General features: G+C 48.4%; 1 protein-coding gene across 2 annotated transcripts in view; it reads right to left on the bottom strand.

The window, feature by feature from the left end:
- castor2 (cytosolic arginine sensor for mTORC1 subunit 2) overlaps positions 1 to 23153 on the bottom strand; it is a 32883-nt gene extending 9730 nt beyond the window's left edge. For both annotated transcript variants that reach the window (XM_080508616.1, XM_080508617.1), the window contains exons 1-5: positions 22917 to 23153; positions 16724 to 16794; positions 14375 to 14568; positions 5195 to 5327; positions 234 to 357 (exon numbers count right to left, since the gene is read on the bottom strand). In XM_080508616.1, coding sequence (XP_080364742.1) covers positions 234 to 357; positions 5195 to 5327; positions 14375 to 14568; positions 16724 to 16794; positions 22917 to 23029 — 635 coding nt within the window. In that variant the 5' untranslated portion in view covers positions 23030 to 23153. The remainder of the gene's footprint in view (positions 1 to 233; positions 358 to 5194; positions 5328 to 14374; positions 14569 to 16723; positions 16795 to 22916) is intronic.
- Between the last annotated feature and the right edge of the window lie 400 nt (positions 23154 to 23553).

Raw genomic sequence — 23553 nt, 5'->3', positions numbered from 1 at the left:
CGGTCTAACATCGTTTTCAGAGCGTTGACATGTGAACGCGAGCGTTCTCTGCGTTTTCACTTGAAATGTGGAGAATGTGTAATCAGGGCCAAAATCGTACACTTTTCAGACGTGGCAAAGGTTTTCGACAGCATCCTGATGTGTGGAACCGCTGCAGTGTGATTTTTAAAGCTCTGCGTGCATTCCACTGGTGCTCAGTGACGAAAGAAGTGGAGTGCAAGTTTAGGACTCACCCTCCAGAGTAAAACATGACGTCCATGAGCAGTGTGGCGACAGACGGCAGTGTGTCGGGATCCAGGCTCGTCACGCAGAACATGTTGCTTGGACTTGACAGTGGGTGGATGATCGGACGGGGCACTGGCAGGAAAGAAATGTCACACAGACATTACCGTAGTTACAGAATAGAAACAAAGAAGAATGGTTTTCCTTGTTTTATTCATTCACGGTAACAGTTTTACACGCTGAACTTTCCCTGTTTTCTAGTTTTACTTTTTTTTTAAAGTATAAAACGATGGTTTTCACAAAGTGCAGGGAGGAGGGCGGGCTGGGACACTGAAGTAAAAATTATTTATTAATATATAATTTATCTACTACTGTTCTTTTTAATTTGTGTGTGTGTGTATGTATATATATATATATATATATATATATATATATGAGATTTTTGTAAACACGAACATAAATAATCACTGGGGTATAGAATGACTGGTTGTTGAGGTGGAGAAGAGGTAGGAGTAAATAAGCTTAGGTTGTGGCGGCCGTTAGGACTCAGGCCTCTCACCCAGCAGGATTATGGGAAAAGGGGTGTGGTTTGAGTTCTTCCGCGCCCGGATTGTTGCCATACTGTTTAGTTGAGTTTTGGCGGTTGCTGAATAAAGACGAGTTCCTACCTTCAGCTCTGACTCATCCTTCGTCTTTCCACATTGGTGACCCCGTTATGGACATGTTCGAGGAAGCAGAAGACTGTGACGTTGATTCGTCCGCGTCTCCACAGCCTCGGCAGCCGGCAGTTTTCACCGCGGCTTTGAGGCTTCCTGCCTTCTGGCAAAATGACCCGGCTTCGTGGTTTGAGCATGTCGAAGCGCTCTTCTGACTGCGAGGAATCACTGAGGATGAGCAGAGGTACTACTTGATCGTCGCCGCCTTGGACCAGCAGTCCACCAGGCGGGTAATGCAGCTGCTGCGCGCTCCCCCGCGGCTCGGGAAATTCACCGCGCTCAAGTGACTCCTGCTGCGGAGGTAGTGCCTTTCTGCCGCCGAGAGGGCGGATAAACTCTTCTCCCTGCCCGGGTTAGGAGACGGCTCGGCCGTGGACTTGATGGACGACATGCTGTCACTGTTGGGCGAGGACGAGGGTGGATTCCTTTTCCCTCACTTGTTTCTGTGCCAGCTCCCACCGCCAGTGCGCAGCTTTGGCCAACTCCCGCTCCTTGTCCGAGGGCGACTGCCGGGGTTACGCCGAGGAGGCGGATCGAGTTCTGCTGGCGACAAGGAGATTTGCGGTACAACGTGTGAAAGCGGAGACCCCTCAGCTGGTGACGGAGGACGCAGACCCTGTGGTGGTGGCTGGAGTCACCGCTCGGAGACGACGCAGGACCAGCCTGTGCTTTTTCCATCAGCGGTTTGGCGCTAAGGCGCGACGCTGCGTCCCTCCTTGCTCGTTCGAGGCGCCGGGAAACGCCAGCGCCAGCGCTCAGTAGCAGCTGTGGGTGCTGGTGGACGGAGTGAGCTCCTTTTCGTCAAAGACTCGGTGTCAGGGAAGCGTTTTCTGGTGGACTCCGGCTCGCAGCTGAGCCTCCTCCCTCCAGCCGGCACGGATTTGTCGGCCCGGGACACAGGACCTCCGTTGAGCGCGGCCAGCGGTTCCCCCATCTCATCTTTTGGCAGTAGGTCAGCAACTGTATGTTTCCACGGACGCCAGTTGAAGTGGGACTTTGTGATCGCCTCCATTACTGTTCCCATTATCGGTGCTGATTTTCTCTTTGCTCATGATTTGCTGGTTGATGTCGAGAACCGCCGGTTGATCGATGCAGTGTCATTTGCTACCTTTCTGTGTGAGACTGGGGGACCTGGGCCGTTAACCCGCGCTCATTTTTTAGCATCAGAGAATGTGTTTCAGCATTTGTTGGGGGAGTATCCGTCTTTGACCAAGCCTGTATTTTCCACCACGGTGACAAAGCACGGCGTCGAGCATTTCATTGCTAGCACGGGCCCGCCGGTTTTTGCGCGCGCACATCACTTAGACCCGGAGAAGCTAGCTATAGCTAAATAGGAGTTTGCCACTATGGAACGTTTGGGCATCGTGAGGCGTTCTAACAGCCCGTGGGCCTCACCGCTTCACATGGTGCCGAAGGCAGACGGATTATGTCGGCCATGTGGAGATTTTCACCGCCTTAACAATATCACTGTGCACGATCGCTATCCCGTTCCGCATATTCAAGACTTTTCTGTGCATTTGGCACGTGTGTGTTTTCTAAAGTGGACCTGGTGCGCGGTTATCACCAGGTTCCTCTGCGTGCAGATGATGTGCCTAAGACTGCAGTGATTACCCCGTTCGGGCTTTTTGAGTTCCTGCGCATGCCTTTTGGCCTTAAAGGGGCAGCACAGACTTTTCAGAGATTGATGGACTCGGTGCTGCGCGACCTTGCTTTCGTGTTTGTTTACCTGGACGACATCTTGGTGGCTAGTTCTTCAGTTGAGGAGCATTTGTCACACCTAAAGCAAGTTTTTCAGCACCTTGAGGAACACGGCCTTATTGTTAATCCTGCCAAGTGCCAGTTTGGTCTGCCTGTGATTGACTTTTTGGGTCATGGTATTTCAGCTCAGGGTGCCATTCCGTTGCCTTTTAAGGTGCAGGCGGTGACAGATTTCCCTCGTCCGGCCTCTGTTAAGGCCCTGCAGGAGTTTTTGGGCATGATTCATTTCTACAACCGTTTTCTTCCGCGTGCCGCCACCTTCTGCAGCCGCTTTATGGGGCTTTGCGTTTGAAGAAAGGCTCTGATCCAGTTGACTGGACACCAGATCGTGTCCAGGCCTTTGAGAATGCCAAGACTGCTCTTGCTGATGCAGCTCTTTTAGCCCATCCAGCACCTTCAGCACCCATCTCTTTAATGACTGACGTGTCTGATATAGCGGTGGGGGCTGTGGTGGAACAGCAGGTGGATGGAGTTTGCCAGCCTCTTGCATTTTTCAGCCGCAAGTTACGAGATAGCGAACGCAAGTATAGTGTTTTCGACCGTGAGTTGTTGGTGTTATATCTTGCGACTCATCATTTCCGTTTCCTTTTGGAGGGTCGTTCATTCACAGCTTATGTGGATCACAAACCATTGAAATTTGCGATGTCTAAGGTGACGGAGCCGTGGTCTGCTTGACAGCAGCGCCATTTGGCATCCATCTCCGAGTTTACGACCGATATTCGGCATATGGCTGGTAAGGCGAATTGTGTCGCTGATTGTCTGTCTCGTGTGCTTGTGTGTCCGGTGCATCTGGGGGTGGATTTTGCTGCTATGGCTGCTGACCAATCCGATGACTCAGACATTTTGACCCTCCAGTCTGCAAGTACGGGCTTTCGGCTGGAGAATGTGGTTTTGGAGGAAGGTGGTCTGTCTCTCCTCTGCGATGTCTCTACGGGTCGGCCTCGCCTCCGTAGTTCCACTTTCTTGGCGCAACCGCCTTTTCGATTCTATTCATTCCCTTTCTCACCCAGGAGTGCGGGTGTCAGTGAAATTGGTCGGGGCGAAGTTTGTGTGGCCGGGCCTTCGCCGCGATGTTAAAGAGTGGGCAGCTGCGTGTGTCGCGTGTCAGCGTGCTAAGGTCTACCAGCACACTAAGTCACCCCTGGAACCGTTTCCCATTCCGGCGAGACGTTTTGATCACGTGCATGTGGATTTGGTGGGTCCTCTGCCTCCTTCGCAGGGTTTTACACACCTGCTTACAATGGTAGTTCGAACCACCAGGTGGCCAGAGGCGGTTCCTCTGTCCTCCACGACTTCCGCAGATGTGGCGCGCGCGTTCCTTTCTGCTTGGGTCTCGCGTTTTGGTACCCTGTCAGATATTACCTCCGACAGGGGCCCCCAGTTTGTGTCAGAACTTTGGTCTGTGATTAGTGGGTCTCTGGGTGTGCAGGTACATCGTACCACTGCATATCACCTTCAGGCAAATGGCTTGTGTGAGCGTTTTCACCGGTCCCTTAAAGCAGCGCTGTGTGCCGCACTGTCTGATAGTAATTGGGTAGATCGTTTGCCTTGGGTAATGCTGGGGTTGCGTTCAGCTCCTAAGGAGGATCTAAATGTGTCGCCTGCCGAGCTCGTGTTTTGTCAGCTGCTCCGTCTTCCTGGGGAATTTTTGCCTGTGAGTTCTGCGACGCGATCCCGGTCAGACGTCGGTCCATTTTCCTCCAGCGGCTTTTTGGCTCCGGGCCCCATTCACCACTGTTTTCCACGGTCGTTTGTTCCGGCGGAGCTTAATTCGGCCCGTTTCGTTTGAGCCCTTACAACCCCCGTATGATGGCCCCTTTAGGGTCCTGGAGAGGGGTCCTAAGGTTTTTGTGCTGGATATGGGTGGGTGTAGGGAGTGCATTTCATTAGACAGGCTGAAGCCCGCTTTTGTGATGGCTGATGAGGTCATGTGTCCTGCCCAGGTTCCCCGTTGTGGTCATCCTCCTTGGGGGGTCGTCCCCCCCAAGTGCTTTCTCCTCCTCATGGACGCCCTGCTTGCCGAGTTTCGCCTGCGCCTGACTGGTTTCACAGATGTGCCTTCTGGGTGTTCGGGGGGGGGGCTGTGTGGCGGCCGTTAGGACTCAGGCCTCTCACTCAGTAGGATTGTGGGAAAAGGGGCGGGGTTTGAGTTCTCCCGCGACCCGGTTGTTGCCGTACTGTTTCGTTGAGTTTTGGTGGTTGCTGAATAAAGGCGTGCTTCAGCTCTGACTCATCCTTTGTCTTGCCACGAGGTTTCCTTTTGGCATATGTTGGGGCATTATTTATTTATTCATTTATTTTTGCTCAGATTCATTTATTTATGTTGTTGTAGTTTTGAATAATTTAATTTGTGCCCACATGTCCCAAATAAACATTTCAATTGAATTGGATGGATCAAAATCTGATGTGGAGATTTTGTGCTGCCCTTCCACTGTCTGAGTAGAAAAGCAGGATGTAGGTGTGAAAGCTGTTGTGTCTGCCGATCTGTTGGCACCTACCGAGTTTTGGCTTGACAAAACCATTTGTGACTCCCAAATCGTGAGCAGCCACCGCCTCTCCGTTGATAACCTGCAACAGCGTGAATTCGGAAGACAGCGTGTGCATGACCATCGGTAGATCTCGCTCTCGAACCTGCGGACGACGAGGAGGAAATGAGGGAAAGAAGACCATCTGACCACAATCAGAGAGAATCTCACGTGTTTCAAGTTTACGCGGGAACTTTCTGAAGACGCTGTCCCGTCTCCAACTTTGTCATGCAAACGGAAACTCAAAACACTGTCTTTCCTGTGAAAGGCCCGTTTGTTGACAGAATGAGGTCTGTTCAAGATGAGTTCCTGTCAGATCGGACATTTTAAAACAACTTTTCAAAAATAAATGAACTTTGTTCTTAATTTTATCAGTGATGCAGCACGGTGAGGAAAGGGAGGTGTGGTATCTGGAAGTTTTATGTCAGTGGTGAAAACAGAAGATGTGAAGGCTGACGAAGGACAGACGCTGATAAAGGAGGACGTCACCTTCTCCATTTAGCACAAGGGCAATTCACACACCGAGGCCACAAATAGGATGGCTGCTTTTCCCAGATTGGAGAAAATGAACTATTAAAGGGTCATATTATTCAGATTTTCAACATTTTCATTTGGTCTCATTCCAAAAATGTTGAAATGTATTGGAAGTTCATTGCTTTTCCTCCATTTGAATGTTGGATCAAAGGAGCTGCATTCAGAATCGGCTGTGTCTGTGTGAGCTGGACTGGCTCCACCCACCCATGCCCATCTTGGGAAGAGGAGGAATTATTTCTTCTCGTGGCACCATGTGCCAGAGCAGAGCTGCCTGAATGTGGGAGGAGTCAAAGGGAGGGCCTACCTTGATTGGGATTGGCTAAACCCCCAATGACACTATGCAGGGTTTGATTTCTGATTGGATTTCTGAAACAAGCCAGGGAGAGAGAGGACAGACTTTCTTCACTTCTGGGGCGTCATTCCAGGTATGGGGACGATTTGTACTGCTGGTGAACCATTAGAAAGTGAATTTAGCAAAATATGACCCCTTTAAAACAGTGACAGACAAAGAAAGAATGAAACGGCCTGGTGGTTCAAGAAGCAAGGTTGTGTTTGGATTGTGCTTCGTGCTAAAGAGCTTCAGGCTCACACACTAGCAATGCTACATGCCAAACATGAATAAAACCTGACTGATACACTCTTCAACATGATGTAGCGCAGACACAGAGGCTGTTAAAAGTAACATAGCGTCGACGCGGAAGCTGGTAGAGGTGATGTAGCATAAACACGGAAGCTGTTAAAAGTTAGGTAGTGTCGACATGGAGGCTGGTTGAAGCGATGTAGTGCTGACACGGAGGCTGGACGAGGTAATGTAGCATCAACACGGAGGCTGATGGAGGTGACATAGCGTGGACACGGAGGCTGTTAAAAGTGACGTAGTGTCAACATGAAGACTGTTAAAAATGACGTAGTGTCGACATGGAGGCTGGTAGAGGTGACATAGCGTCGACATGGAGGCTGTTAAAAGTTATGTAGCACAGTCACAGAGGCTGGTGGATGTGACGTAGCGTTGACGCGGAGGCTGTTAAAAGTGATGTTGTGATGAGGCTGTTAAAAGTGATGTAGCGGCTAGTTTACGTGACAGCCTCCATGTCGACACTACGTCACTTTTGACAGCCTCCATGTCGACACTACGTCACTTTTGACAGCCTCCATGTCGACACTACGTCACTTTTGACAGCCTCCATGTCGACACTACGTCACTTTTGACAGCCTCCGTGTCGACACTACGTCACTTTTGACAGCCTCTATGAGATTTCATAACAGTTGGAAAATATTTGGATCAGTGTGATTACTGTAAAAAAATATATGTAGCACTAACAAGGGTATTATATGTATCTCCCCACCCAATCTATCTCTCTGTTTTTGCTCTCCTTTCCTCTCCTCTATCCTTTCACCCCAACCAGTCCGCAGAATTCCTCCACCTCTGAGTCTGGTTTCTGTAAAGGTTTCTTCCTGTTAGAGGGAGTTTTTTCTTTCCACAGTCACAAATAAACCTGCTTGCTCATGTGGATGTTGGGCTTTTCTATTTTCACTGTTAAAAGCACCTAGGAATGACTGTGTTGTATATACACATTTTGTAAAGTGATGTAGCACCGACACGGAGGCTGGTGGAAGTGATGTAGCGTTGACACGGAGGCTGTTAAAAGTGATGGAGCACTGACATGGAGGCTGTTAAAAGTGACGTAGCGTCAACATGGAGGCTGTTAAAAGTGACGTAGCGTTGAGACAGAGGCTATTAAAAGTGATGTAGCGTCGACGCGGAGGCTGATGGCGGTGACGTAGTGTCGACATGGAGGCTGTTAAAAGTGACGTAGTGTCGACACGGAGGCTGTCAAAAGTGACGTAGTGTCGACAAGGAGGCTGTTAAAAGTGACGTAGTGTCGACACGGAGGCTGTCAAAAGTGACGTAGTGTCGAAACGGAGGCTGTCAAAAGTGACGTAGCGTCGACGCGGAGGCTGATGGCGGTGACGTAGTGTCGACATGGAGGCTGTTAAAAGTGACGTAGTGTCGACACGGAGGCTGTCAAAAGTGACGTAGTGTCGACATGGAGGCTGTTAAAAGTGACGTAGTGTCGACACGGAGGCTGTCAAAAGTGACGTAGTGTCGACACGGAGGCTGTCAAAAGTGACGTAGTGTCGACACGGAGGCTGTTAAAAGTGACGTAGTGTCGACATGGAGGCTGTCAAAAGTGACGTAGTGTCGACATGGAGGCTGTTAAAAGTGACGTAGTGTCGACACGGAGGCTGTCAAAAGTGACGTAGTGTCGACACGGAGGTAGGTGGAGGTGACGTAGCGTCGACACGGAGGCTGTTAAAAGTAACGTAGTGTCGACATGGAGGCTGTTAAAAGTGACGTAGTGTCGACATGGAGGCTGTTAAAAGTGACGTAGTGTCGACATGGAGGCTGTTAAAAGTGACGTAGTGTCGACATGGAGGCTGTTAAAAGTGACGTAGTGTCGACATGGAGGCTGTTAAAAGTGACGTAGTGTCGACACGGAGGCTGTCAAAAGTGACGTAGTGTCGACACGGAGGCTGTTAAAAGTGACGTAGTGTCGACACGGAGGCTGTCAAAAGTGACGTAGTGTCGACATGGAGGCTGTTAAAAGTGACGTAGTGTCGACACGGAGGCTGTCAAAAGTGACGTAGTGTCGACATGGAGGCTGTTAAAAGTGACGTAGTGTCGACATGGAGGCTGTCAAAAGTGACGTAGTGTCGACATGGAGGCTGTTAAAAGTGACGTAGTGTCGACACGGAGGCTGTCAAAAGTGACGTAGTGTCGACACGGAGGTAGGTGGAGGTGACGTAGCGTCGACACGGAGGCTGTCAAAAGTGACGTAGTGTCGACACGGAGGCTGTCAAAAGTGACGTAGTGTCGACACGGAGGCTGTCAAAAGTGACGTAGTGTCGACACGGAGGCTGTCAAAAGTGACGTAGTGTCGACACGGAGGCTGTCAAAAGTGACGTAGTGTCGACACGGAGGCTGTCAAAAGTGACGTAGTGTCGACACGGAGGCTGTCAAAAGTGACGTAGTGTCGACACGGAGGCTGTCAAAAGTGACGTAGTGTCGACAAGGAGGCTGTTAAAAGTGACGTAGTGTCGACACGGAGGCTGTCAAAAGTGACGTAGTGTCGACACGGAGGCTGTCAAAAGTGACGTAGTGTCGACATGGAGGCTGTCAAAAGTGACGTAGTGTCGACATGGAGGCTGTCAAAAGTGACGTAGTGTCGACATGGAGGCTATTAAAAATGTTGTAGTGTCCACATGGAGGTAGGTGGAGGTGACGTAGCGTCGACACAGAGGCTGTCAAAAGTGACGTAGTGTCGACACGGAGGCTGTCAAAAGTGACGTAGTGTCGACATGGAGGCTGTCAAAAGTGACGTAGTGTCGACATGGAGGCTGTTAAAAGTGACGTAGTGTCGACATGGAGGCTGTCAAAAGTGACGTAGTGTCGACATGGAGGCTGTCAAAAGTGACGTAGTGTCGACATGGAGGCTGTCAAAAGTGACGTAGTGTCGACATGGAGGCTATTAAAAATGTTGTAGTGTCCACATGGAGGTAGGTGGAGGTGACGTAGCGTCGACACAGAGGCTGTCAAAAGTGACGTAGTGTCGACACGGAGGCTGTCAAAAGTGACGTAGTGTCGACATGGAGGCTGTCAAAAGTGACGTAGTGTCGACATGGAGGCTATTAAAAATGTTGTAGTGTCCACATGGAGGTAGGTGGAGGTGACGTAGCGTCGACACAGAGGCTGTCAAAAGTGACGTAGTGTCGACACGGAGGCTGTCAAAAGTGACGTAGTGTCGACACGGAGGCTGTCAAAAGTGACGTAGTGTCGACATGGAGGCTATTAAAAGTGACGTAGTGTCGACATGGAGGCTGTCAAAAGTGACGTAGTGTCGACATGGAGGCTGTTAAAAGTGACGTAGTGTCGACACGGAGGCTGTTAAAAGTGACGTAGTGTCGACACGGAGGCTGTCAAAAGTGACGTAGTGTCGACATGGAGGCTGTTAAAAGTGACGTAGTGTCGACACGGAGGCTGTCAAAAGTGACGTAGTGTCGACACGGAGGCTGTCAAAAGTGACGTAGTGTCGACATGGAGGCTGTTAAAAGTGACGTAGTGTCGACATGGAGGCTGTCAAAAGTGACGTAGTGTCGACATGGAGGCTGTTAAAAGTGACGTAGTGTCGACACGGAGGCTGTCAAAAGTGACGTAGTGTCGACACGGAGGTAGGCGGAGGTGACGTAGCGTCGACACGGAGGCTGTCAAAAGTGACGTAGTGTCGACACGGAGGCTGTCAAAAGTGACGTAGTGTCGACACGGAGGCTGTCAAAAGTGACGTAGTGTCGACACGGAGGCTGTCAAAAGTGACGTAGTGTCGACACGGAGGCTGTCAAAAGTGACGTAGTGTCGACACGGAGGCTGTCAAAAGTGACGTAGTGTCGACACGGAGGCTGTCAAAAGTGACGTAGTGTCGACACGGAGGCTGTCAAAAGTGACGTAGTGTCGACACGGAGGCTGTTAAAAGTGACGTAGTGTCGACATGGAGGCTGTCAAAAGTGACGTAGTGTCGACATGGAGGCTGTCAAAAGTGACGTAGTGTCGACATGGAGGCTGTCAAAAGTGACGTAGTGTCGACACGGATGCTGTCAAAAGTGACGTAGTGTCGACATGGAGGCTGTCAAAAGTGACGTAGTGTCGACATGGAGGCTATTAAAAATGTTGTAGTGTCCACATGGAGGTAGGTGGAGGTGACGTAGCGTCGACACAGAGGCTGTCAAAAGTGACGTAGTGTCGACACGGAGGCTGTCAAAAGTGACGTAGTGTCGACATGGAGGCTGTCAAAAGTGACGTAGTGTCGACATGGAGGCTGTCAAAAGTGACGTAGTGTCGACATGGAGGCTGATGGAGGTGACGTAGCGTCGACACAGAGGCTGTTAAAAGTGATGTAGCGTCGACGTGGAGGCTGATGGAGGTGACGTAGCGTGGACAGGGAGGCTGTTAAGGTGACGTAGTGTCGACACGGAAGCTGATAAAAGTTATGTAGCACAGTCACGGAGGCTAGTGGAGGTGACGTAGCGTTGACGCGGAGGCTGTTAAAAGTGACGTTGCGTTGACGCGGAGGCTGTTAAAAGTGACGTTGCGTTGACGCGGAGGCTGTTAAAAGTGACGTAGCGTTGACGCGGAGGCTGTTAAAAGTGACGTTGCGTTGACGCGGAGGCTGTTAAAAGTGACGTAGCGTTGACGCGGAGGCTGTTAAAAGTGACGTAGCGTTGACGCGGAGGCTGTTAAAAGTGACGTTGCGTTGACGCGGAGGCTGTTAAAAGTGACGTAGCGTTGACGCGGAGGCTGTTAAAAGTGACGTAGCGTTGACGCGGAGGCTGTTAAAAGTGACGTAGCGTTGACGCGGAGGCTGTTAAAAGTGACGTTGCGTTGACGCGGAGGCTGTTAAAAGTGACGTAGCGTTGACGCGGAGGCTGTTAAAAGTGACGTAGCGTTGACGCGGAGGCTGTTAAAAGTGACGTAGCGTTGACGCGGAGGCTGTTAAAAGTGACGTTGCGTTGACGCGGAGGCTGTTAAAAGTGACGTTGCGTTGACGCGGAGGCTGTTAAAAGTGACGTAGCGTTGACGCGGAGGCTGTTAAAAGTGACGTTGCGTTGACGCGGAGGCTGTTAAAAGTGACGTAGCGTTGACGCGGAGGCTGTTAAAAGTGACGTTGCGTTGACGCGGCGGCTGTTAAAAGTGACGTAGCGTTGACGCGGAGGCTGTTAAAAGTGACGTTGCGTTGACGCGGAGGCTGTTAAAAGTGACGTTGCGTTGACGCGGAGGCTGTTAAAAGTGACGTAGCGTTGACGCGGAGGCTGTTAAAAGTGACGTTGCGTTGACGCGGAGGCTGTTAAAAGTGACGTTGCGTTGACGCGGAGGCTGTTAAAAGTGACGTAGCGTTGACGCGGAGGCTGTTAAAAGTGACGTTGCGTTGACGCGGAGGCTGTTAAAAGTGACGTAGCGTTGACGCGGAGGCTGTTAAAAGTGACGTAGCGTTGACGCGGAGGCTGTTAAAAGTGACGTAGCGTTGACGCGGAGGCTGTTAAAAGTGACGTAGCGTTGACGCGGAGGCTGTTAAAAGTGACGTTGCGTTGACGCGGAGGCTGTTAAAAGTGACGTAGCGTTGACGCGGAGGCTGTTAAAAGTGACGTTGCGTTGACGCGGAGGCTGTTAAAAGTGACGTAGCGTTGACGCGGAGGCTGTTAAAAGTGACGTTGCGTTGACGTGGAGGCTGTTAAAAGTGACGTAGCGTTGACGCGGAGGCTGTTAAAAGTGACGTAGCGTTGACGCGGAGGCTGTTAAAAGTGACGTTGTGTTGACGCGGAGGCTGTTAAAAGTGACGTAGCGTTGACGCGGAGGCTGTTAAAAGTGACGTAGCGTTGACGCGGAGGCTGTTAAAAGTGACGTAGCGTTGACGCGGAGGCTGTTAAAAGTGACGTAGCGTTGACGCGGAGGCTGTTAAAAGTGACGTTGCGTTGACGCGGAGGCTGTTAAAAGTGACGTTGCGTTGACCCGGAGGCTGTTAAAAGTGACGTAGCGTTGACGCGGAGGCTGTTAAAAGTGACGTTGCGTTGACGTGGAGGCTGTTAAAAGTGACGTAGCGTTGACGCGGAGGCTGTTAAAAGTGACGTAGCGTTGACGCGGAGGCTGTTAAAAGTGACGTTGTGTTGACGCGGAGGCTGTTAAAAGTGACGTAGCGTTGACGCGGAGGCTGTTAAAAGTGACGTAGCGTTGACGCGGAGGCTGTTAAAAGTGACGTAGCGTTGACGCGGAGGCTGTTAAAAGTGACGTAGCGTTGACGCGGAGGCTGTTAAAAGTGACGTTGCGTTGACGCGGAGGCTGTTAAAAGTGACGTTGCGTTGACCCGGAGGCTGTTAAAAGTGACGTAGCGTTGACGCGGAGGCTGTTAAAAGTGACGTTGTGTTGACGCGGAGGCTGTTAAAAGTGACGTTGCGTTGACGCGGAGGCTGTTAAAAGTGACGTAGCGTTGACGCGGAGGCTGTTAAAAGTGACGTTGCGTTGACCCGGAGGCTGTTAAAAGTGACGTAGCGTTGACACGGAGGCTGTTAAAAGTGACGTAGCGTTGACGCGGAGGCTGTTAAAAGTGACGTAGCGTTGACACGGAGGCTGTTAAAAGTGACGTAGCGTTGACGCGGAGGCTGTTAAAAGTGACGTTGTGTTGACCCGGAGGCTGTTAAAAGTGACGTAGCGTTGACACGGAGGCTGTTAAAAGTGACGTAGCGTTGACCCGGAGGCTGTTAAAAGTGACGTAGCGTTGACACGGAGGCTGTTAAAAGTGACGTAGCGTTGACGCGGAGGCTGTTAAAAGTGACGTAGCGTTGACACGGAGGCTGGTGGAGGAGGTTCACGGCTTCACATATTATAGAATGAATTAAACTTCATGGTGTTTAATAAGTATCATATCAGGAAGTAGCTAAATGTTCCCCGTTTCCTGTTCCTGTTTAAAGCATGTTGTTCTCTGCATGTGTTTGTGTGTGGATTTATTACAAAAGGAGCCACTAGCACCCAGTCCTGCTAACGCCATCGTTTTTAGACGCTGCAAAAATGAAGCGTCTTTATCTGACAATTGTGTAAACCAGGCCTAAGTTGGAGGATCTGAAGTCTGATATAAACAGAAAGTCAGAGGTAACATAAGGCATCGCCCTCATCCATGCAGTTTGTCAGATTTGCTGGTGTGATTCCGGAGACCTTCGGCTCCAGCGTTTGGCTGCAAAGCTTCGTGTAACAGAAAACACACGGTTGTTCGACGGGCGGCCGGCGTGACTGGACAATCAGGGCACTAAATGTTTCTTAATGCGTTTGAAGCACCAGCGATGGGGATTAAGAGAAGGAGCAGCCAGTGTCGAGACAGGAAACAGTACGATACCTGGAATTCCAGCAAGAAGCTGAGCTGCTGATCCCCCTAACGCAACAGATCATCAACATGGACGAATGTTGGTTCTACCCTCTTCTTTCATTTTCATACATACTAGAGCTGGTCAGCAGATCTTGTTTTTCCAATTTAAAAAAATTCTGCCTGAGGTCAGTACGAGGGAGGATTTCTTCTTAAATCAAGGGTGTGTGTGTGTGTGTGGGGGGGGGGGGGGGGGGTGTCGCAGGGTTATTGCTTTCTGTGCTCGGGCCCTGCGGGTATGAACAGTCGTGCTGCCAGCGGTTACATAATGGACAAATAATACATGAAAAAGCGGAGCTAATCAGCTGTTGGTCTTGAAACACGGGTCAGATTTTACGAGTCTGATCAAACTTGTACAAGTTTTAATTGCGGTTCAGGCTACAAATAACATTTTAAGTACCCATGACAATATTACAAATTAATTACTAATTAATGAGTTTCTTTTGGTACAAACATGGAAAAAAAACAACAACCAATGTTTACAAAAGACACAAATGCATAAAGTGACTCAGAGCATCTTCCTCCACAAACATCCAGATTATACAACTTTCTCATCTAACATCCAGATTATAGAGCATCTTCCTCCTGTAATATCCATATTATAAAGCACAACAGATTAATGAACCAGTTTCTTTGAGGAAGATGAAGTGAGCCTCACCAGGATGAAGTCTGTCTGATATGTGGACAGCATGAACACGGAGATGTTGTGGTCGGCGAGTGGTGCGATGACGGATTTGGCGATCTTGGTGACGCCGATGGGCTGCAAGTTGGAGGCGCTGCCGCCACCCGACACCACATTAAGAGCCAACCACGTGGCGTCAGCGACGCTGATGTACTCCGACTGGGGAAGTTCTGCAGGGGGGGCACACGGGGGTGGGGGGGTATCTCACATCAACTCTGCTTATGTGCCACGTCTTGATTAGCATTCATCAAAACTTCAATGTTGCTTGGAATGTAATTTTTTTTTTTTATAGCACTGTATTAATCCACAGAGGGGAAATTCCTGAATTGACCCATTGGTAGCAACCGCACAAAGCAGCTCTCAGAGGGAGCTGGGGGGCCAAGGGTCTTGCTCAGGGACCCCCAGTGTTTTTTGGGTGGTACTGCGGGAGGAAACCAGCGTACCCGGAGGATACACACACAGGGAGAACATGCAAACGCCACACAGAAAGGCCCCGGGCCATATTTGAAACCACGCCCTTCTTGCTGTGACGGGAGAGTGCTAACCACTGCGGTCGATTTTTGTCCACCCCCCCCAAATAAATCTGTTAATGTACGCGCGCGTGCGTGCAGTTTTCACCATTTTTTCCCCTCTGTAGAGTATTGGAAATACTGATGTGTGGCTTTTCCTCATTTGGGATTAACTTACGACAATGTTTCAAGTCAAAACGCACCATCAGAGAAGATTCACAGTTACATAGCGACATTTTGAACAAAAAATGTCTGTTTCCATCAAAATGGCAGAGGCAAAGAAAATGATGCAGTTACTATGTTTGGCCACAAGTTGGTGCTATTGGCTAATTTTGTCATGAAAACACACACATGCAGCAACACTAGGCTGGGCAATGTGGCCTTTTGTCATTATGTCAATATTCTTAGGCCATATCACGATACATGATAAACATCTTTCTTCATTTTCTAGTGGAGAATTTTTAAATGGTGATATAAATTTGTTGTGCTGCTGCCTTTTATGGCGGCACTGCTGTGGCATATTTTGCACAACACTGTTTGTTCAACGTCTTCGTTCTTGAATCCAAATTACCGCCGTAAGATGGATCCCTACCCTCTTTTGGGGAATTAACTCTTCTTCCATCTTCCGCTCCCCGCGAGCACTCTGCTAAGCTAAGGTGTATGACGTAGCTCTCGCGAGAGGATGTCTGGATGGGCACTTATTTTGTCTGTGGGAGCCTGCTGGCTGCAGCCGGCAATTTAATACCTGCGCCTAAAAGTTACAGTGTGAAAGTTGAATTTTCACAATTAAAATTTTCCATAACGCACAGAAAACAAGCCGCGATACATCCGAGTATATGCGATATATCGATCAGCCCTAATCCACTCTAAACACTAAAAATGGTAGCATTCAATACCGTTGTGCTGGATGTAGTCGCAGCACTTCCTCCGAGACCAAACATTTCCGAAAAATTCGACCTTGGGAGTGGTTTTCAAAAAGTTGCATTTTCAGTTACTCTGAGCACCGTTGTCAAGTAAACAGAATCCTACGACAGAATGAGAACTTTGCGTTTTCACTTGAAATCGTTGTAAATGAGCTTTAAGTCTTACCTTCTATTCGAAATGGGAAAAAACAAAAACCAAAGTTGATCGTGGCACATTTTCCGACCTCTGTTTGCAGAAAGAAAACCATCTTGTTCTGGTGAGTAATGAGCATTAGTAGTGACACTTCCTTATCCATCACAGGTCGTAGTTCCTGGTTTTTGCCTTGCTTCAGACACTACCAGATAAAAGGACTATAAAAAGAGAAAATAGAGGAATACCGTCGAGGATGGAGCTTCAAGCTCATCCCTTCAGTTCTGAATCTTTCCTAAAAGGAGGAAGCAGCAAGTGTTTGCATTTGTCTGTAAACTATTTCCCACTTTAATTTTCCTTCTATTGTTGTTTAAGCTGATGAAGCCCTACCACGGAGCGTCTACAGAGCCGTAGGTTGCAGATTAATGTACCAAACAAACGAACTGTGTGTCGAAGAACCGCTGTGTTTAAACGGTGTAAACAAGTGAAATGGCGTCATTATGTGGAGGAGTGTGTAGCAGGTTTGGGTGGACTTGGCCAGTGAGGCTGCAGGTGAACACAAAGGTGTCAGTTCAGTGGACCGACGCGCTGGGAGGCAGTCGGCAGGACGTGCAGCTGTTGTGCAACAGCCGGCCGGCTGGGAGTCTCCCGGGTTACCAAGGAGGGTCACACCGGGAAACAGCGTAATGACACAAAAACACAGCCAGCTCACATCTTCATGAAACAACAGAGTTCTCCGGGGCCGCCGCAGCGAGGAGCCTACCTTTGAAGCCCTCCTCGTCCACAATGATGGTGTAGTCCTCCGGAGTCTCGGTCAGGCTGAAGAACTTACACCTGAACGGGAGAGAAGGAGGCTTGGTCTTAATCTGACGTCAGTATACATGTTAGGACACACACACACACACACACACACACACACACACACACACACACACACACACACACACACACACACACACAACTGCTGTGAGAGGAAAAAGTAGCTGAATTAACTCTCATTGGACTGTCTCTTATGACCTCTTTGTGTGTGTGTGTGTGTGTGTGTGTGTGTGTGTGGGGGGGGGGGGGGGGTGTGGGGGTAAACATCAGAGCAACACCTCAGTGATAATCACATTGTGCTGAAAGCTGCACTTCATATTTGTGTGGAAAGTGTGAAGAAGCAGAGGGACGAGAACAAAACACTAAGGGGAGCCTGCACCCATTCCACGACACCGTCTCCACCACCATGTTCTACCACCATGTTCTACCACCATGTTCTACCACCATGTTCTACCACCATGTTCTACCACCATGTTCTACCACCATGTTCTACCACCATGTTCTACCACCATGTTCTACCACCATGTTCTACCACCATGTTCTACACCACGTTTCAGGTGAAAATACAGCATTTTTGTCTTTTCCCTTCAGAAGAGTTTCACATTTACATGGCAACATTTCATGTTGGGCCACTAGTTGGCGCCGTTGTTTGCTTTTGGTACCGTTATTTGCTACTACAGTGGTGACAAAGTCTAGTTACAGACTAGTTTTCGACAGGTTACAGACTAGTTTCAGAGACTTGGTTTCGACAGGTTACAGACTAGCTCCAGGGACGAGTTTCCGTCATATTACAGAGTAGGTTTCGAGAGGTTAGAGAGTAGTTTCGGAGACTAGGTTGTGACAGTTTATAGACAGTTATCTCAAAAGTTACAGACTAGGTTTCGACAGGTTACCGAATATGTTTTGACAGGTTAAAGACTAGTTTCAGAGACTAGTTTTGGACAGGTTACAGACTAGTTTTGGACAGGTTGCAGACTAGTTTTGGACAGGTTGCAGACTAGTTTTGGACAGGTTGCAGACTAGTTTTGGACAGGTTACAGACTAGTTTTGGACAGGTTACAGACTAGTTTTGGACAGGTTACAGACTAGTTTTGGACAGGTTGCAGACTAGTTTTGGACAGGTTACAGACTAGTTTTGGACAGGTTACAGACTAGTTTTGGACAGGTTACAGACTAGTTTTGGACAGGTTGCAGACTAGTTTTGGACAGGTTACAGACTAGTTTTGGACAGGTTGCAGACTAGTTTTGGACAGGTTACAGACTAGTTTTGGACAGGTTACAGACTAGTTTTGGACAGGTTACAGACTAGTTTTGGACAGGTTACAGACTAGTTTTGGACAGGTTGCAGACTAGTTTTGGACAGGTTACAGACTAGTTTTGGACAGGTTACAGACTAGTTTTGGACAGGTTGCAGACTAGTTTTGGACAGGTTGCAGACTAGTTTTGGACAGGTTGCAGACTAGTTTTGGACAGGTTGCAGACTAGTTTTGGACAGGTTGCAGACTAGTTTTGGACAGGTTACAGACTAGTTTTGGACAGGTTGCAGACTAGTTTTGGACAGGTTACAGACTAGTTTTGGACAGGTTACAGACTAGTTTTGGACAGGTTACAGACTAGTTTTGGACAGGTTACAGACTAGTTTTGGACAGGTTGCAGACTAGTTTTGGACAGGTTACAGACTAGTTTTGGACAGGTTGCAGACTAGTTTTGGACAGGTTGCAGACTAGTTTTGGACAGGTTGCAGACTAGTTTTGGACAGGTTACAGACTAGTTTTGGACAGGTTGCAGACTAGTTTTGGACAGGTTACAGACTAGTTTTGGACAGGTTGCAGACTAGTTTTGGACAGGTTGCAGACTAGTTTTGGACAGGTTGCAGACTAGTTTTGGACAGGTTGCAGACTAGTTTTGGACAGGTTGCAGACTAGTTTTGGACAGGTTGCAGACTAGTTTTGGACAGGTTGCAGACTAGTTTTGGACAGGTTGCAGACTAGTTTTGGACAGGTTGCAGACTAGTTTTGGACAGGTTACAGACTAGTTTTGGACAGGTTGCAGACTAGTTTTGGACAGGTTGCAGACTAGTTTTGGACAGGTTGCAGACTAGTTTTGGACAGGTTGCAGACTAGTTTTGGACAGGTTACAGACTAGTTTTGGACAGGTTGCAGACTAGTTTTGGACAGGTTGCAGACTAGTTTTGGACAGGTTGCAGACTAGTTTTGGACAGGTTACAGACTAGTTTTGGACAGGTTGCAGACTAGTTTTGGACAGGTTGCAGACTAGTTTTGGACAGGTTGCAGACTAGTTTTGGACAGGTTGCAGACTAGTTTTGGACAGGTTACAGACTAGTTTTGGACAGGTTACAGACTAGTTTTGGACAGGTTACAGACTAGTTTTGGACAGGTTGCAGACTAGTTTTGGACAGGTTACAGACTAGTTTTGGACAGGTTGCAGACTAGTTTTGGACAGGTTACAGACTAGTTTTGGACAGGTTACAGACTAGTTTTGGACAGGTTGCAGACTAGTTTTGGACAGGTTGCAGACTAGTTTTGGACAGGTTACAGACTAGTTTTGGACAGGTTACAGACTAGTTTTGGACAGGTTACAGACTAGTTTTGGACAGGTTACAGATTAGTTTTGGACAGGTTACAGACTAGTTTTGGACAGGTTACAGACTAGTTTTGGACAGGTTACAGACTAGTTTTGGACAGGTTACAGACTAGTTTTGGACAGGTTGCAGACTAGTTTTGGACAGGTTACAGACTAGTTTTGGACAGGTGACAGACTAGGTTCAGAATCTAATTTTTGACAGGTGACAGACTAGTTTTTCGTGGTCATTTCCACTCAATGTGCAGATAAACATACCGGGCTATTGCCTTTAAACAGGAGTACTTGCACAGGAACTGAAATCCACCTGTATCGCTGCACTTTAACTCCACCTGTGACCTTTGATTCTTCATCCTGCATCAAGAGTAAAAGTAAGAATTCCTTCAACTCTCCTGGTGTTTTTGGCCTTAGAAATATTTGTTTTCTTCTTTAAGCATCAATAAAGTCAACAACTCAATCTAACTTTCGTTCATCTCAAACCCGTTCTGGGTCACTGACGTAAACAAGTTGAACTCGTACTTTGCATCTTATATCTGTATTTTCCTGAGTATTTTGACTAACTCTGCAGTTTGATTGTAAAGGACGACATATGTTCACCTCAGCTGGCTTCTACTGCCAGCCGCGTTATGTAACCGCCACACGCTGCGTTTGAATTGTGATTCTTTAAAAGCGCTGCTTGATGCAGGGTTGAACTTTTCCACCACTGTTTGTCTTCCAGCTTGAGGCGGGCTGAGAGGTTTTATTAATCTTCTCTGCCTTGTTTCTCTCAGGATAAACAGTATGAGGTCAGGACCCGGGATGCAGCTGCAGCACGTATGCAGAGAGGGTTTTTCATTCAGGCCTGGAGGCTGTGGCGCTGCAGCGACAGACACCACGCAGAAATAGAATGAGCTGAGGAAGAAAACCACATCTCAGATTCATAGCTGATGAAGAAGAACTCGACTCAACTCGCGCCAACATATGAGCCGGAAACGTTCATGCACAAAGACACAAAACAAGCAGAACAGGGTCTGTGTTTCAGACAGGTTACCAAATAGTTTCAGGCCCCGCCCACAGGACGCCGCCGTTTCATGCAACCAGCGTTTTTGTCCAATTGTCCACACGGAGCCTGGAAACAGTTTTTCTGACAGTTTTTTTGAAAATGTCGCATCGGCTTTCACACGTTTCGCACATCAGCTGAAAACGATGTCATGGCCTCACCTCTCGACCTATGACCCCGCCTCCCACTCCGTGACGTCGCTTCACAACAACATGGCGGACGACCTGCTCTGGGTGGAGCTGCAGAAGCTGCTGATGCTAGCCGCTCTATTAAGGACACGTGATGGATTTCTCAGTTTCTACGTCTTTTCATGCCGTGTTCTTCTCCATTGCTGGTGTATTTCTGTGGTAGCGATACATCACCACCTATATTAGCCTGGCATATGCACTCCATCATGTTGGGTAGTTTTCATGGTGTCACATAGACACAGAAGTTTCCGTGTGGACGGGAAGAACGATGTTGGGGAAAAAGATGGTTTGCGCTGCTGTGGAAGGAGACCACTGCTTCATTTCCACGTGCAAAGATGGAAAGAAGCCGTAAGGCAAAGTGAAACCGGAGCCAAATCTGGTGTGTTTCCTCTGCAGAAAGTACGGTTAAAATGCAGGTGGGGTTGAGAGCTCCACATATATGTGACATTGTAACAGAATTCTCAGCCGAGGCAGCAGATCTGGACCTTATGAATCCTCTGTTATGGTTGTTGTTGTTTACGTCCTCCGCTTTGCATCAGTTGTCTAGTTAACAGGTTTTGGGTTTTTTTGCAGCCACAGAGCTGCAGCTGCAACTTCCGTGTTGGTTCAGAGAACGAACACCGGCCGGCCCCAATGAGGTGATGTCCCCCCGGTGAGGAGACACTCCGACAGCACAAAACCGGTCGGCGCCAGTTCACAACTTACGCATTGGGGCCAAGAAAGCTCTACAACGGGGCTCGGAGCAGCTCCAGTGTCCCGGCGCACCGTGTGTGGACGCAGTCCGAGTCTGATTGTCACGTTGCATCATGTTGCGTCTCAAGCCGCTGGCCGGCGCATGGTAACTCCGTGTCCGCACACACCGGCAGGTTCTGGAACTCTGGCGCTGGGTAACCGGAGCACCGGAGCCACCAGTGTGTGTGCGGACACGCGGCAGCCTGCGCAATGAAGCACCGGCTACACGACAAGCCGACTCGGTAGTGAACCAGAGCTGCACCGAGCTGCCCGACGGACGACCACGTCTGCCTCCCAGCTCCGACCCTAGTTTTGTTACGGCCATAGTATCTGCTCACGAGTCCCAGTATCCATCTCTGCCCCATGTCTGCTTTTTCGGGACCAACGTGAAAGTTGTGCTGCAAAAAAAAAAAAAAGTGTGCAAAGCTGAATATGTTAACATCAGAGGATTCATACAGCCGACATATTAAATGTTGAGGGTGTGTATTAAATTGCTGACCAATCAGCAGACGGCTCCTTAAACCCAGACCTGTTCAACTGTCCCGAGTTCTTCAACGGAGGGGTGACGGAAAATCGTCAACCTTTATTTCGGTACCATCAACAATTCTTGCCGTGGAAACCCGAACTGTACCAGACCAAACCATTCCATTCTGGCACTTTTTGTACGCTGGAAACGGGCTTTTGTTGCTGGTGTTGTACCAACTATGTTTCCCCTCCTGATTTTTCATTAGAACATAATTTACAGTGTTCTTTGTCATCATTCTAAATATTAGAGAATCTCCAAAGCAGCGACATGGCTGCTCCTCTCTCTCCCTGCTGCTGACGGATGATCAGTACAGGACCGCTGGTGTCAGCGCCTCCCTCGCTATGAACATCAACAATGTTTGTATGGTCAGAAGACCAAGAGGGATTATTACTGCATTATTAAGTAAACACAGTGAATTGCTACTTTGGTCAAAATGTATTGTTACACAAGTATTTGTACTTTTAGCAGAAGAATAAAATACTATTATTCTGTAAAGACATTGACTTTGAAGAGGTTTTTTTCTTTCGTTTGTATTAAAGTAAAAAATGTGAATACTCAAATCTGCAGAAACATAAATACTTGAGTTAAAAGACTTGGAAAGTACCTATAAAGAAGTACACTAGTTTCACCTTTTCTGATCACCTGATGTCTCCAGACTATCAGTAGTCTTTTTTCTTTTAAAGACAGGCATTAGTACTTTTCCTAGAGTAAGGAATGGGAGTACTTTGTCACGTGCAGAAAAACAAATACTCCAGTAATGTACAGATGCTTGATAGGTATTTATACTTTGCAGATGACCTGATGTCATTTTGCTTTCGCGGGACAAGTTTTGTGGAAAAATAGTAGTATGAGGTGATCTATTTTTACTCGGATACAACACACGCACACGCAGCTGCAGGTTTTGTTTCTGCAGGCCAAAACGGCCCCTCTCGTTCTGGTTCTGCCTGGTCCCCCCCCCCCCAACCCCTCTCCCCTGGGTTCCTGGCCCCAGCCTCCCTCGTTATGTGTCGGTACCTGGTCCGGCAACCCCCCCACGGCTCTGTATCAGTACCTGGTCCGGGGGGCCAGGAAGGCCAGCTTTATGAGTCCGTGCGTGCAAACCTGGATCCCCTGCTTGTCGAAGCTCGCGACTTTCAGGCGGTGCTCGAGAATGTGCAGCTCCATCGTTTCCGCCTTCTCATTGGAGGCGAATAAAACCCGGTTCAGAGCGGCGGCATGGAGGAGCAGAACCCAGCGGGGAGCTGGAGGAGAGACAGCAGCAAGAAAGAAAGAAAGAAAGAAAGAAAGACAGAGGTAAAAAACAAAACAAAAAACCTTACTGCTGTCAGAGACAGAACACTTCCGGTGACACCGCTTCAAAATAATAGCTCAGCAGCACTCCGCTTTTAATTCTTTCGTTTTTCATCATTTTATTTTGAGAAATGTATCATGTTGCCAGAAATTGTGCATCTATATCATATATTATCATGATTTATAAATAATAGTAATAATAAGAAAAAAATAATTAAATAAATTATTTTCCTATAATGATTGTATTTATATTTGAGAAAAGGTAAATGTTAATAAATAACCTCCATAACTAACTGACTAACTATTTAGGTGAGAGTGGGTGCCAATAAAACACCAACAATATTCCTAACCAATAAGAAGCTTCTTTTATTAATGTACAGGTACAGGCTAATTGGGTA

This window comes from Blennius ocellaris (assembly GCF_963422515.1).
Source record: "Blennius ocellaris genome assembly, chromosome: 14".
Taxonomy (NCBI): Eukaryota; Metazoa; Chordata; class Actinopteri; order Blenniiformes; family Blenniidae; genus Blennius; species Blennius ocellaris.
This window is presented reverse-complemented; position numbering and strand designations above follow the sequence as displayed.